This window comes from Poecilia reticulata, linkage group LG23, assembly GCF_000633615.1.
Source record: "Poecilia reticulata strain Guanapo linkage group LG23, Guppy_female_1.0+MT, whole genome shotgun sequence".
Taxonomy (NCBI): Eukaryota; Metazoa; Chordata; class Actinopteri; order Cyprinodontiformes; family Poeciliidae; genus Poecilia; species Poecilia reticulata.
Genome location: NC_024353.1, coordinates 5,536,937 through 5,552,832, shown reverse-complemented (window position 1 = coordinate 5,552,832; position 15,896 = coordinate 5,536,937). Strand labels below are relative to the sequence as shown.

General features: G+C 38.0%; 1 protein-coding gene across 1 annotated transcript; it reads right to left on the bottom strand.

The window, feature by feature from the left end:
* Positions 1 to 699: 699 nt before the first annotated feature.
* Positions 700 to 14,542, bottom strand: dcp1b (decapping mRNA 1B). Its single transcript, XM_008400702.2, has 10 exons — positions 14,159 to 14,542; positions 13,903 to 13,943; positions 13,409 to 13,536; positions 6,379 to 6,445; positions 5,249 to 5,408; positions 5,062 to 5,154; positions 4,243 to 4,969; positions 3,481 to 3,716; positions 2,228 to 2,440; positions 700 to 2,072 (listed from the first exon to the last, which is right to left on the bottom strand). Exons 1-10 carry the CDS (start codon positions 14,309 to 14,311, stop codon positions 1,995 to 1,997), a joined length of 1,896 nt encoding a protein of 631 aa, XP_008398924.1. The 5' UTR covers positions 14,312 to 14,542; the 3' UTR covers positions 700 to 1,994.
* Positions 14,543 to 15,896: the final 1,354 nt, after the last annotated feature.

The window sequence follows — 15,896 nt, the reverse complement described above, 5'->3', positions numbered from 1 at the left end:
AATAATCAGAAAAGCAATGAGCCAAACAGACAAAAGAAAAACACAGGGAACATGGGGTAAAACATTTATTAGTCAATTAACAAAATATCTTTTAGAAAAGAAAAAAAAAACAAGTAGAAACAATTCTTATCTATTTTTTTTGAATAAAAAAAAAAAACAATCTTTCAGTTAAAATATAAACAGATCTTTGAAATTAAATGCAGCATTCCTTTTCCTGGTGTGGTGAAAGCTACATGTTATCCTTCTGGAATACAAAAATAATGTTTTACTTTAATAAAAACATGTGCTGTTTTTGTCCGAGTGCTACAATATAGACCAGCTGTGTACAACACTACAGCAAAAGCTAAACACACACCGATCCTTGCCAAGGTAAGAATTTCTAACCAAGTAAAAAGTGGACGGACAGGGCATGCTTAAACTTTCTCTGTTGCGTTTTAAATAGTTTCTGTCATTTAAGTGAGGTTTTACTGAGACGATACGGATCAGTTCAATCAAACTGAACAAGTGAATAAAATGTTAAACTGTGCAAATCTTATATTGACATAGCCATTTTTTGTTGTTGCCTGCTTTATGCAGCTCACTATGTGGCAACAACCTGAGCATTTCAGCATGCTAAAACATTGCTGTTATGAGTACATTTTTAAAAACTAAAATTGTATTTTTCTATCTGCTCCTATGTTTTTCATATGTTTGCATTTCTTTTTTTTTTTCCTTGTCGTGAAGCACTTTGTGTTTCTCATCTTGAAAGGTTCAACATAACGTTTTTTTTGTGTTATTACCCTTAAAACTGCTGTTTGATAAAAATCTAATTATAGGTCCAAATTGTGAGGTAGTGCAGGTTGTGACTTCTATGAAGCTTGTGTGTTTATTCAAGTTGCAGTAAGATCATAATTTTTCCCCCTCATAAAAATAGGATGTTTAGGACAAAGACAGAACTACTGTTGTCATAAAGAGCCGTGAACGTCCACATATTGCATTTCAGTAATGAGTACTATTCAAACAACTGTCCTCTATGTTTAATTAGCTTTTTTCACAACCGTTTTCTTTTCTCTGTGTCCGAGAAAAATGACCGATTGTGTCAATTTAAACTTCCTGTTTACCTCCAAATGAATAACCTTAACTTGAAGCGACTTTTTAAAGTCAAATTCCATGTTGTAGGAAAAAACTGCAAATGTACATGTAAAGCTTGAGTGACCTTAAACTAATATTTTGAGATTTGATTACTGTTATTCAGTTTTAACACAGATTTGCACAAGTGAGTCTTTTATGACCACTGCATAGCTCAATAATGCAAACAAGGAGACTTTGTTGCCAACACTTTTTTCTTGGGTAGACACTGTAGATGGATTTTTAGTCCTTGTCCAGGTTTAGCAATCCAACAACAACATTTTACTGCATTCTGGGTTGATTATTTCTTTCACATTTTTATAATTATTTTTCAGTTCCAAGCATTCCCAGCGGTTATGAGCTACAAGCCTGAACTCAATTTGAAAAAAACAAAACAACCGGATATATTCCGTTGAAATGTCACATGCCGAATTTAATCACATTTTTTATAATGTTAATTGACATATTTGCTGCAATTGGATTCTATAAAGAAAACCAAATCAAAGTCCACGTTTCAAGCCTGTTGGTCGATAATGACATTTGCTTAAAGAGTGTTGTATTGTTATGCAAAACCTGAATAAATTGTGCAGAATATCATTTATAGTTACCATTTTTTAAAAGCCGTTAAGGAGGAGTGTGTTCTTATTATTGTCAATATAATGTAGCTAACATTTGTAATTTAGACTGAAAAAGTGGATTTCACTGCTAAAAGCAACCATATTTTGTATTTCTATACCTGTATTTATCTTTTAAAAGATTGGTCTAAGCGAGTTGGATGGTTGAGATTAAATACAGTAAGTGAGATTTGGAGGAAGTGGTTCACTGAATATCAGATTCAGCCCTTGAACAGGAAGTGTGTGCAGACAGACAGCGGGTGTGAAGAGTCATCAGTACTTGCTGCCGGAGCCGTTAGCGAAGCGGCTGACGTATGCTTTGTAGATGGAGTCCAGGAATGAGCTGTCAGTCTGAAACACAGTAACCAAGCAAACTTAGCACAGAAAGCTGTTTTTAAGCATGCGTGTTTATTACCACGGACTGTACACGCTGCATTTACTTTGTTGAAAGAGTTAAAATACGACGATTAAAATGCAAAGTGTCAGGTGTGTTTTAATGGTTTTACCTGAATCAGATGCAGCAGTGCTGCTTGAAGCTGGCTTCTAGAAAGAGCTCTGACCTCCTCCTGCAGTGAGGGTTTGCATAAGGTTGAGGGTACAGAGCTGCTTTCTGGAGCAGCCACCGGTAACCTGCTGCTGGACTTCGTCTGAGTGAACACACTGGGAGAGAGGAGCAGGGTGGGGGCCACTGTGGCAGGTATCCGCTGTGGGGAAATGATCTGCACAGACAGGGACAGGGATTAAAGTGGAACTCGGTGTGCACATCCAGGCTGAAAGCCGTAGATCACCATGAACGATTTACCAACCGAGGACATAAACGCGCATGCAACGACAGCTGGTAACACATTAGAGTCAAGCCGTGGAAAATATGAAGAGAAACTTGTAAAAGCATTTCTACCTCTTGCACTTTTATGAAGTTTGTTATGTCCCAAAACAAAAATGTTATTAACTTATTATGTTGATTTTTTTATGTGATAAACATGGAAGAAAATAACATTTTATCATAATTAAAAATTTGGCATTCATTTGTATTCAGAATCTCTGAGTAAAGTCTTTGCAGAATCGCCCTTTGCTGCAATCACAGCTTTGCAAATGTGTCTTCAGAAAAAAGTTCAAGTCATTTTAATTTGGAAGAAGTGTGTCTGTGCACATCAATGTTGAAGTCTTACCACAAATTTACCAACTGAATTTAAATCTAGACTTTGATTGGACCACTCTAACACACTGATTTGATTTTAATTTTAAGGCATCAGATAGATATGAATACTTTTCTAAGGCGCTGCATAGATGCCATATGAAAGTCCAGTTGCAGTAGTTTCTGTATCTGAAAATCTGCATCACTATTTCACAACAAAAACAAAGTGTGCTATGAAGCAACAGATTAGGAGCTTCATTCTTTAAAGTTGACTACTTTTCCAAAGAACTCAGAAATCAGTTGGTCTTATTCTACTTAAGGAAATCTTTCTTTTTTCTTGCAAAGAAAAGTCTGATGCTGTAATGTCACAAAATACAAAGTCATGGAAAGAGAGCTGCTGGTCCTTAATGACACCATCTGTTGGAAACAAGAACTACAATCCTTCCATTTCCTCCTGCTGTAGTTTTGTTTCAACCAAGAAGAGCTACTGTTTAACCACTGCTGATGTTCCTTTTTTCTCTCTTACATTAACAACTTTAAACTTTACCTAGAGCATTTTATAGATAAGAAAAAAAAAGACCTGTATTCAGCTTCTAACTGAACTGTTTGGGGGTTTTTTTTTACCTGAAACTGCAGCTCAGGTTTTTGATCTGGGGCAACTGAAGTCTGCGTTGGGCCTGTGCCTAAAGAGGAGCCTTGGCTTTGACTCGCACTGGGCCCCAGGAATCGAGGTGCCAGTCCTGGATGCGGATGGAGTCGGGGATGCTCGTGGGAAGTGAAGCTCTGTTCCTGCTGGACCAGCTGGAGTTTCTGCAGGAGCTCATGAGGAGAAACCACACCCTGCATCTGGGAGGTCAGACCTGGCGAACGACCACAGGGCATCGTTACTTGGCAACAGCAAACAGACTAAAGCAAGCGTAAAGTTGAATACATGCTGAACGACAAACAGACATATTCAGAAGTCACATAATATGAAGTGAATTATTGGAAAAACATATTTTTTAAATCTAAATCAGACCAGGATTTGACAGAAATTATGACTGGAACGATTAAACAGATTCATCGCGCTAAATCACCAACTAATTTAATAATTGGTTAATCATTAACTGGTTTATTCAGACTCAAAAAAACAAAATTTTCTGATAAAGAACATATTCAGAGCACAAACCTGGTTGAGGTATAATTATGCCCAAACTGCACATAATTTATATACATTTTGCACTTAAGATAAAAACACTCATGTCTGTAAATTGGTTTTAAGATAGATTAGCTTTAGATTACTAGTTACTTTATTAAAATCAATCATTCTTTTTTCAAATAAAAACAGCTGGATGTCCATTTTTCTGGTTTGTCTTTTGGTGAATCGCAGTCAAATAGATTTCGCACCTGTTCCCATGGCAGCAGAATCCTTCGGCCCCCTCTTCTGCATCTCTGCCTGTAACTTCGTCAGGCCGAGGAGGAGCTGCTGACCTTCCTGTGCTTCGAGGTGGGAACGTGACACAGAATCCAGCTGGCCAGGCTGGGAGGCGGGATACGGGTTCTGCTGCAGCGCCGGAGGAGCCGCGGCAGTGAAAGAAGTGGCGAGCAGAGGGGGTGGATGGTTTTGCAGGAGACGCTTTATTGGGTCGTGCTGCTGCTGCTGCTCCTGGTGGTGGTGATGGAGGAGATGGGGGTGCTGATGATGGTGATGGTGGTGGTGGTGTTCCAGCGGCACCCCGTTGTCACACAGCCGGTTCTCTGGGGACTCGGACAGTGTCTGAAGCACGCCCCCAGCTCCTGCCGCCCCCCTCTGTCCCTGCATGAGCTTTGCGATGGCCGGACAGTGCTGAAGTTGGTTCGGCAGTTGGCGGAGAGCGCTCCCGCTCTCTTCCCTGTCCGCCGACCCAACTGCCGTGTCTCTACCTCCGGAGGGGGCGACGTTTATGCCAGAGTTGAGTGAATCCTCATAGATCAGCGTGCGGGCGACAGGTGGGCGGGCGACCTTTCCTGCTGCTGTGGAAGCAGCCAGAGGAGGAACTGGGTCAGATTTAAGAGGGTGGTGGTGCTGATGCTGCTGAGAGCCTAACAGGGTGGTTAAGGCCACAACCGTGGTGGTGTCTGCTCCTTCATTGACCTGGAAGGGACAAAATTGACACGGGTAGAAACATTATGGAGAAACGTGATATTTTCCAGCCTGAAAACACACATTATGTGGCTGTGTTTTACCTGAGTGTTTGGTTTAACTGGTATTGGTTTGATCAGATTAGGATTTCCACACAGTACACTGCTGCCCCCAATCTCCTTTGGCTCTGAGGTAGACTGTCAGTAAGACAACAGTGTTAAAAACACAAAAGAATCCAGTAGAACCCTTACAGATGATGTAAACCTTAAAGAAACATCTGGGTTCCGCTACCTTATCATACTCTGTTCGTGCCTTGGTCAGCATCTGGATGATGTCGACCGCTTTCGCCTCGTTATTTCCTCCGACTAAGCCACCTCCACCTCCTGCTGCTGCTCTCGGGGATATGGAACCACCCTGAGACTGAGCGAGGATCTGCTCCTGCTGGGTCAAACTGGACAAAGTGCAGATTCCCCGCATCAGTTTCAGGCCATTAATTAAAGGAAAGATTTAAAAGTTAGAAAACCTAATTAGGCTAAATGTTTCTCCACATTTCTTTCTTTTTTCTTTAAACATGCAGCCTGAATACGTTTTAGCAAGAAATAAATGCAGAAGATTTCTAAAACGTTCATACTTGAAAGAATATCAAACTTTACTTGGAGAACATTAATGCAATGGGAAAATAAATCCAATGCAAAACTAAAATTTTACACAAATTAAGAAAAATAGCAACAACTCTAGTATTATACTTATTGATAGTACTAAGAATTCCTGTAAAAATAATAGTTACCTTATTAAATTAACTATTAGATTAGATTAATTAAAAAATTAAAACAGCTGGAACTGTGACAGAAAAAGAGAGAGGGTCCAAGTTTAACTAGAAGCCACCCACTGTGAGGAGGAAGGAAAGGGAAATAAAACAAATCTCCCAAAGATTATAAGGATCTGCAAGAAAGAATCAACTATAGCAGCTAAAAATGTGTTGAAAGTTCTTTGATGAGGCAGTAGTTTCAAATCCATCAGAAAATTAAGGAATTATTAAACTTTTTTCCATTTATTTCTCAAAGAATACACCTTTAACACTTAACCTTTTTAATAAAAAATAAATAAATTACTCCAAATCTGTTAAAATAAATGCTGTTATTTTGTGTGTTTACAGACAAAAACTTGAGAGAGGTTTTAGTTTTAGATTTTAGCATATGACTGATTAAAGTTCCACTCTTGTAGCTTTACTACTCTAGAAATATTCAGTCCTGAAAGCCCTCATAGCCTCAAATGGCTTAGGATGCAAGTCTATAGCTTCATCTTCTAAAGAGCAGAAGTAAATAGTTTCCAGTAACACATTAGTTTTTGATTGCAAAACAACTCCTAAATGAAGTAGTCATATTTTATGTGAAACTGCCATCTATTAAATGTATACTTACATCCTCATCATTTGTGCAATTCGCTGACAGTCCAGCTTATCGTAGAACCAGATCCCGTGAATAACCACTGAGTAAAAAAAAAAAAAAAAGAAAAAAAAAAAGGGTTTAATCAGCCAAACAAACACATTTACAATAAATAATAATAATAATAATAATAATAATAATAATAATAATACTATAAAAAGTTTTTAAAAATAAAAAACCGAACAAGATGCTTTGTTCGGTTTAAGCAGAAGACAATAAGCAGAAAAATCTATTTTTATAAATATGACTCTACAGTTCTGGGATGAGCTCATTGGTAAGGTCGGCAGACAACAAAATGAGCAAGTTGACCTACTCATAACCTTAAAATCAAATAAATACACAGACATAAAATAGCTCCAATTTTCTACTATGACATCAGAACCCACACAGCCGAGGCTTTAAAATGAGTCATTTCCCAGCCAAGCCAATGGGAACAGAGGCAGGCAGCACCATTATACAGTGAAACATGGGCCCCAGGAGTCTCTTGAACTGTATAAACATAGCGAGGACAAGAGGGAAACGATTCCAACATGGTTCTTTAGAAGATTGCATGGCAGCAAGATAAATATGTTTTATTAATCAAGTCCCTATATTTAACTACAAATGATTTAACTGTTTTTATGTTTCATTTCCTCAAAAATGCATCAGAATAGCAGAAGGTGCAAAACATTTTATGTCTCAACATATCTAGTGAAATATCAGAGTCAGAATGTGAATATCCAGTCTTACTATTAATTTAAAGCTTAAAAAAATAAGTAACGCAATGTCCCAAAAACAGCATTTTAAAGTTTTAAAGTCCCTAACCTTTTCAGACTGAACATTTTAGGTTTCTATGGTGTTTTTTTATTACATTCTGAAGTGAGCAAGAAGAAGATTAATCAGAGTAGCAGCCAAGAGGCCCATGGTGACTCTGAAGGAGAAGCGGAGATCCACAGCTCACATAAAATAATTTCTTTTGAGAGAATCATTAATTGCACAATTTACAAGCCTGGCTTATGAATAAGTACCAAAAGAGAGTCATTGTCAAAAATGAGGTCATGAGAACGCATGCTTGAGTAAATGAACATGTTGACAAATTTGCCAAATAGCAGAAAACTAACATTTTTCGCCCTGAGTATATCATCCCCATGAAACATGGTGGTGGCACCATCATGATGTGGGAATGCTTTTCTCAGCAGGAACATCATGAATGGGCCACAAAGTTCTGTTCCTAAACATCCGAACCTGGTTGAGGTGTAACTCAAAGTACTAGCACTTGTAACTGGAGCAAAAGATGATTCTACAAAGTATAAACAGTAAAGGACTGACTCATATTTTAATTTGCAGAAATGTAAAATAAATAAAAACAAAAACACTTGTAGAAGTTTTCTTCTGCTTTATAGTAATCTTTATCCATCACATATAACTCAAACACATTAAAGTTTATGTTGGCAATGTGCAAAACGTGTAAAATCTTAAGAAAGCTTGTAAGGCGATGATTTTTGTCTTCACACTAGTTTGTTGAACAATCTCAGAAAAACACAAATTTGTTTTGCACGTTTACTGGTTACAATAAAAATGCAACAAATTTACTGGATTAATCTGACTAAAATAAGAAAGTATGATTTGCTCACATTCAGTTTCATTATTCTGGCATTATACTACAAGAAATGTTAGCTTATTATCTGTCTGTGCAATGAGCCGTTACTCACCACTTTAATCTGTAATATATTGTAAGTGTGTATTAAATAAATGCTTATTTTTTTCATGCCGTTATAAGCCAATAAGACGCATAAAAGGAAACAAAATACTGTCTGGTTTAAACAAAGTACTATCGCAAAACAAACCAAAAAATAGAGATACACTCCTTGTGTAATGACAGAAAAACAACTGAAGTATCTATGTGGTAGCTATCAATACCACACAGAGAACATGTATTCCCAATCCGGCACACGGACCAGAGAGGTCAGCGTGGATGTAGGGACAGACAGAGAAGAGGCCGGCAGAGACATACACAGTCAGTTAAGTAGAGCCTGGGAAAAAAAATCAGCCCTGTTCCAAATAAGTAACTGCAGTGGGAGACTTGACTGGTGGAGCCAGAGCCACTTAGCGCTCACTGGGGATGAGACAGCTTGACAGAGACTCCGGGACACACACAGAGCCGAAATCAGACAGCTGGAAAATTGAGGAAAAATGAGCAGGACTGATAGGAAGGAGTGAAGTGTGTTTGAGGGAGATAATCAACTCCATAAAAATAGGAACACGTAGTTCTCGGAGCGCTCTGGCTGTCAGGTAACATTGAACAGACGGAGTTTCGCTAATGATGCAAAAAAAAAGAAGAAAAGCAGTACTGAAGGTGACAGAAAGACAGCTGAGAAAGAATCTCTGACGTCTCTTTGACCAGTCTGAACGCAGCCGCACAGACAAGAGGACCAAAGAGCTTAAAGATAAAAAACAAAAACGTAAAAGCTTATTTAGATGTCTTACCAATAATGTGTGGAATATCTCGACCCCTGATTTGTAGAAAGTGTCTGTTTTATCAGTGAAGAGGGAAGACTGCTAGAAGAAAGGCAGGAGGAAGACCAATAAAAACTTTACGTTGGAGAAAAAGAGGGGAGGCTCCAGTCTGGTCCCAGGACCTTGGAGGGAAGAGGCGGAGGGGAGTCAGACATGTAAGACCCAAGCCAAGAACAGTACCACTACAACTGGGAAGACAGCTAAGTGACCATGTGGGAGGAAACCTTCAGCAGGACACCTTCTGTTCAGAACAGCTGAAGACAGGAGCGAAACCTCCCAGATTGTCGGCGTTTCAACCTGGATGCCAGAAAGTTCAACCAACAACCGTCCGGTGAGGTCCGCGAGTGATCCGCATCTGAAACCCTCAGGGACAGGGACAATCCAGCCAAGACAGAGAGCATGTGATGATTGCTCTGCATTCGCTTCTAAACCATTTACTGCTGGAAACGGAATCTTTATGAAGACTTTCTGTCTGTTTTAGAAAGCTTTGTTGGCCAAGGTGGAGGATGTGTTGTTCAAGACAGTTTGGATCGACTTTTACGTCAGAATGAGACCAGATGTGCAAGGAAAGCTCACAGTAACAGACTATTCAAACCGTGTGTATGTTCCTACTGGCTCGGCTCTTAAAGTAAGACACACATTCTTTGGAGTTATTGTTGTAGTAGAAGACCCATAGCTGTTTTTGGTTAGATTCTTAGGGGAGTACATACTGAAACTTAAAAGTTAAATAAAATGTACAGTGAAGGAAAAACTGCTGCAAACATCTCTACCTAAATTTGCAACTGAAGACTGGGCCTAAAGAGACCAGTAATTGGTAGTGTCAAATTATCTTTGGCAATTTTTCTGGATATTTTTTGCGAGAAAAAGGACAGATTAAAATCAACCGTTGAAGAAATTTAAAACGGCTCGACTGCTCTGGTACCATGCTGAGGGGCCTGTTTCAGAGGAAACTAAAACATGAGAGACTGGAGGAGGAACCCGAGGTCCGATTTAAGGGATCGCTGGTGTCCGAGAGAGATTTGGGATACAAGTACGTCAGACCTGGAGGTAAGACGACCCCGAGCTTCTTGGTTTTTATGCACGTTAGTGCTGCTGTGTCAATACACAATCAAACTCTTTATCTTATTCACAAAAGATATGTCAAGTTTGTTTATGATGATAAACAATTAAATTCTGTGTCCTGCTCACACATTTCTAGTGGGTCAAATTATTACCGGGAGCTCAAGCTTGGTCAGACTGGAAGAGGAGGATCTGTGAACCCCCAACCTTCAAATTCAGTCACAGAATCTCAAATCGATTGACGTCTGGGCTTTGACTGGACCATTCAAACCATTGAACATACTTTTATCCTAAACCATTTCTTTGTAACTGCATGCTTATAGTGTCCTGAAAACATCGAACCTCCAGTCAAGTCTCATTTCTTATACATTTATTTTTCTTCCAGGACTGCCCATTAATTTGACCAGCTTCAATTTAAGCATAAGCATCCCCATATCATGACACTGCAACTACCATGTTTCACTGTGGAAGTGGTGTCACTGTGGAAGTGGTGTCACTGTGGAAGTGGTGTGCCCACCTGGTGTTAGGTTTTTGCCACACATTTAAATCAAGCCGTTCATCTTCCAGTCCATCTGACCACAGCATCGTCTTGTACATGTTTGCTAAACGGCTAAAGGGAAACTGGAGGGTTCGTGGCTTTCTTCAAGCAATTGCTTTCTTCTTACTGCTATTCCACAAAGGTCATATAGGTAAAGAGCACAAATATAAGTTGTCTTGTTTTCCATTGGAGCAGTGCAACTTTATAGCTCCTTCAAGGACACTAAAATTAGACTTCTTAATGTTCTCCTGATTTAACTGGACACACATTTTTGATTTGTATTTGTAAAAAGAAAAGGAAAAAAAACATCAGCAAATAAATGTTGAAAGCTGGGAAATAATGCATAGTCGTAGCAGGGCTGTAAAGTAGAAGAAGTCCTTCTATAGTGGGGAACGTTAAAAGCCTCTTCCTCTTGAGGACGGGGAAATAACGTCTTGCTCGCACTAAATGGCTCTTGCTTGAATCTTAGCCCATTCTGCGGTATATCTCTGCTGCTTATTTTTAGCCTGCGATGCCACTTTGTGCCAACCGCCATTCCAGGAAGTTACAGCCGCTCAGAGGGCTACATGTTTGTCTAATGATAAGATTCCACGACCCCTCCACCAGAGGTCACGATGCACTGGGACGGTCAGTTTTGCCAGCAGCTTATAAATCGAACGTTAGCCAGTGAAAACAACTCTTCAGCAACCTAATGACCCAAAGCACCACACGAGAGTTTTTTTTCCCCTTTAATATAACTCAGAAGTGTTGGTTTTGAAGGCATCTTAAAGCGCTTGAGGCATTATTACTTGGCTAACGTGCAAAAACTTTGTACTTTTATATTTTTTTATCTGGATAGTCGACAATCTTTTAAATCGCAGCAACTATAGAGATAAAATTCCGCCTGATTACAACAATTATTTATATCTCCTCCTTTTGGTGCTTTATAATCAAAGTAAATTAAGGCTACAATTAGGTTTGACCATTATGTTTGCAATACACCCTCTTTGACTCGCATAACTCCAATTTTAGCAGAGGAAACAATCTTCAGCTTTGTCGTGAATACTTGTTGAAAGTACTTTTAATTTCTTCCTTCTTCCCACAACAAGTGAGTCAGCCTCACATTTTAAATTCATTCTCCATTACTGAACTATTACATACTATAATTTGCACTTCAAACCATCAAAGGAAGTGCAAAAGGTCACTTACTAAACTTTATGTCATACACAGTCTTTCCCGCAGCCTTCTGGTTATTTATTATTACTGAGAGTAAGCACAAAAATCTATGTCGAGAAGCAGAACGATCAAAGCAGGCGTAAGGAATCCACTTCCATCTGCTACCTAGGAAGCCTCAAGGAGAGTTGAAGGCAGGGGGAGTGGATGTGTGTGTGTCAGCAACTTCTGCGTCACTGTGTTTAGATTATCAGAGGCGGTTGAGGTGTATCTAATCTCTGCTGGCTGTTTTTGTAGTGCTGTCAGACTCTTGTCCCACAGGCACACTTAGCAACGTGATTGTGTGAGCGAGGGTCGTATGTAGGTCTCAGAGAGACTTGGGCTGATAAAATTGACTAAAACGTCTTTACTTAGTTCCTTAAATGGAGCTACTAGTTCCCACTCAGATGATCTACTTTCTCCCCTTTCGTTATTTGTTATCAGACTTCCAAACCACTGCACAAATCTGTCCTGCTTTTTGTAGGGACATGATCACACCATCGGTATTATGACTTAACTTGGCTTCTGAGACGTATTGCATCTAACTTTGGAAGAGGAGTCTACATCTATTACAGACAGCCAAGGGAGTCAAGTAATTAAGAAGGTCTGCATAGACTGCCAACCACATTCTTAGCACTCCTGGTAAAGATATGTGCAAATTACACTAGATAATCCAAATAGAAAAACCTAGAAAAATGCTCATTTTAATTAGAGTATGTTTACTAAGTGGGGGCGTGGGGGGGTCGGGGGGGGAACCTGCATCTAGAAATAATTGTTTTATAAGTAATCTATGGCTTCTTGTGTCATCATTGTATAACTGTAACTGTTTTCTGTTAGCCACTTGGCTGAATGAACACCCATTTAACGCTGCTACGATGCACAGTGAGCTGGATGCTGAAGGAAGATCAACAAAATATCACTTTTAAAGAGCAGCAGCAAAAGCGTCGTTTTTAAATCACCAAATTGTTTGGGATTGGTGCTAGTAAAAACTATTTCTGTCCTACCATCACAAATCTAGGACTATAACCGGAACTATGTGCTTCAGTCAGATGAGATTAGGTGTAAAAAAAAGTTATGTGTGCTTAAACTATGAAATATGTTAAAGGACTAAAGGCTGCCTTATTGAAAATAAGTGATTTGATGAAAGTTTTAACAACCAAGTAAGAATAGTTGGGGTCCTGATGATTCCATTTCAAAATTACCGCAGCAAACACATGCTCAAATAGGTTGCATTTTTCTAAATTACTAAACGTGACATAATGCCAAAGCAATAGAAGATAAATAATTGTAAGGTATTTCACACATCTAAATTTGTGGCACACTAAAAATCAATGCCGAACAGACGATTTAATCCCAAAAATGTTACAAGTGTTAAACTAAAAAAATATTAAATCCTTATGAGCAGTTGAACCACATTTGTTTTTTCTGTAAGGTTTAAACACAGTATAGAATACTTCCCCTTATTTCCTCTACTTATAACTGATACTGGTGTACATACTCATTAGAGCAACTTAGCTTGTTTTATTATAACCCAGTTCCCAATTGATGTGCATGCAATAACAGGAAAACACTGAGGAAAAAACAGACAATATCAATGGCTAACAGGTGAACTATGCGTATGTGTGTATTTAAAACTACACTATATATGAAATCACAGTCATCATCATAATACCAGCACAGATTATATATACAGTTTTCAGAAATTGTAAAATTGTTGCTTACATCGTGCATTACGGTAAAGAAGGAAAGGGTCCTGCAGCTGGAAGTCCAAGTCTTTTGTGATGGGCTCTGTCAGATTCTCCATATTAAGACGGTTCATTATTGTGAAGCCATGCCTAGGAGATGCCAATCTGAAATAAGATTAGAACACAGCACAAAAAAGATCAATAAAAATTATTGATGAATATGGGTAGACAAGCTACTTTTTATATTTTACTCCAGTAAATCTACATAAAATCCAGAGCAATTAATTTCCTTCAAATGTTACCTTTTAAACAGAAACCACCTTGGTGTAATTTGTTACGGCCTGAGAGTTTTTTTTCTATAGAAAACAGCAATGTCATAAAAATATTTTACTTGTTTTGCATTCTGTTATCCTTGCCTTTACGGAATACTGGCAATAATGCAGGTTTGTGGAAATGACTTGACAAGACAGGAACAAATAAGTGGATAAAAACAAACTACTCGTTCTTAAACATTTCTAAGAACCTTGTTACCTTGTGTAAATAAATAAAGTGCCTTCCACTTCTGTCTTCTCCTGAAAAACAATAAAGTGTTGAGAACAAAAATAAATAAAAGTTTCATTAAATATTTCAAACATTTTAAACTCTCTATATATTTTATTTAATAACTCCTTAAGGTACGTTCGATAATAGTAAACCTGTAAGCCAGTTTAAACGCGCGTCTACCAGAGAGAAGCTAAAATAGGCTAAGCTAAGCTAGCATTTAGCACATATTTTTTTCAAAACTTACCCACTCATTCGCTCGGTTATTATAAGTATACAGGGCGACTTGGCTGGCCACGTCCACAATGTTGTTTATGTAAGGGTCTTGTCTCTGCAGGGCAGACAGACTTATGTCCAGACCTTTAGCAGCAAGGTAACTATTGCTAGCTGCAGAACTCATCGTTCTCTATGGAGAAGATATCCAGCTAGCAAGCTTCAACCTCAACACTCACAGAAAGACTGCTAAAAAAGCAAACAAACGGCAAGTTGAAAATGTAGTTATATCACTAGAAGCCTTTTAACCGTCTTTAAACGAGTATGAGTAAAGTAAAAACTGTTCTTCTAAGTTTTCGAGCTCTAACTGTAATGAGTGAGTTTTTGACCAGCCATGTTTAGGTCGGCAGATTGTAAACATCCCAGACATAACTAGTTGCGCGTCGAGATGCAAATCCTATAATTCAGCTTTGAAAAATCGATCAAAAGAAACCTGTAGGTCTGAAAATCAAGCTAAATAAATACATAAATACCAAGATAATAGGGATGACAACAGTTACATGTAGATGTTTTAAATTGAATAGCTTTAACTCTATTATTATTATTATTATTATTATTATTATTATTATTATTATTATTATTATTATTATTATTCAAGCTTTAGTGAGCCTTGCTGGACAAAAGAACAGATACTGATACTTAAGTGGGTATTTTGATTTTACCATCTGCAGCAATTTTTTATTTTATGTTATTAATTTTATTTACTCTGACCTCACGATTTTAAAATAATTTAGTAATTTATCTATGAGTAAATAATGTGAACGTCATTTTCTAAAGAATATTGATGGCGTTTAAGCTAGTTACATCCACTAGGGGGCATTAAAGAGATGCTTCTGACAAAACTGATCTACAGTTTTTTTGTATGCCTGAACTGCAGTTAATTTGAATGCAACTGAATTCAACACTTCATGAAGAAAAACCTTTAAATACCACAATGTTTGTAGGTCTGGGTGGTAATCAACTTGTTCTACTTGGTTTATGAAGCCTCCTCGACTAAAAAAAAAAAAATCTCTCTTTCTTATCTTTCTAGTGAGGATAAAGTCTTGATTAAATGTAAAAAGGAATTACTTTTCTAAATTGACCTTACTTCAAATCTATGTCTAATATCTGAAAAGTAGCACACATATTTTCCCTACAACAAACATGATGCTACCAATTTTTAAATCCAAAACTACTCTTCATATCCTTATAGGACCAGCAAAAAATAAAAATAAAAAAACAGGAGCATTAACTGACTCTCGGTGTACTCAGCTGATGCTGATATCTGTCATTCAAAATCAAGTCAAGTATTTCATTCATAACATAAACATAACAGCAGCTGACACCTTCATGTTCTTCGCTAGGTTACAGTGATGTTATTCACAAGTACGGATCAAAAAATGTAAATATTGTGAAAGGGTTCAATATTTCTTGTCACTCATTCGCTGGCTGCTTCCATGTCACCCTGCATTCATGCCAAATGAGGGATGATTTGTTACTGAATGCAGACGGATGAACATAGTTTTCAGAAATCTCACTTTTCTTCTTTGAATATCCTTTTTTATTGACCTTATGTAATATTCAGATGTTCTGAGATGCTGGGTTTTCATTACCTGTAAACCATAATAATCGAAATTGCAATTAATATAAGCTGTATATGTCTTTTAAATACCTGAACTTAGTTTCTTATTTCCCCCTTGAATCGACTTTGTGACCCGTCACCGATTAAATTA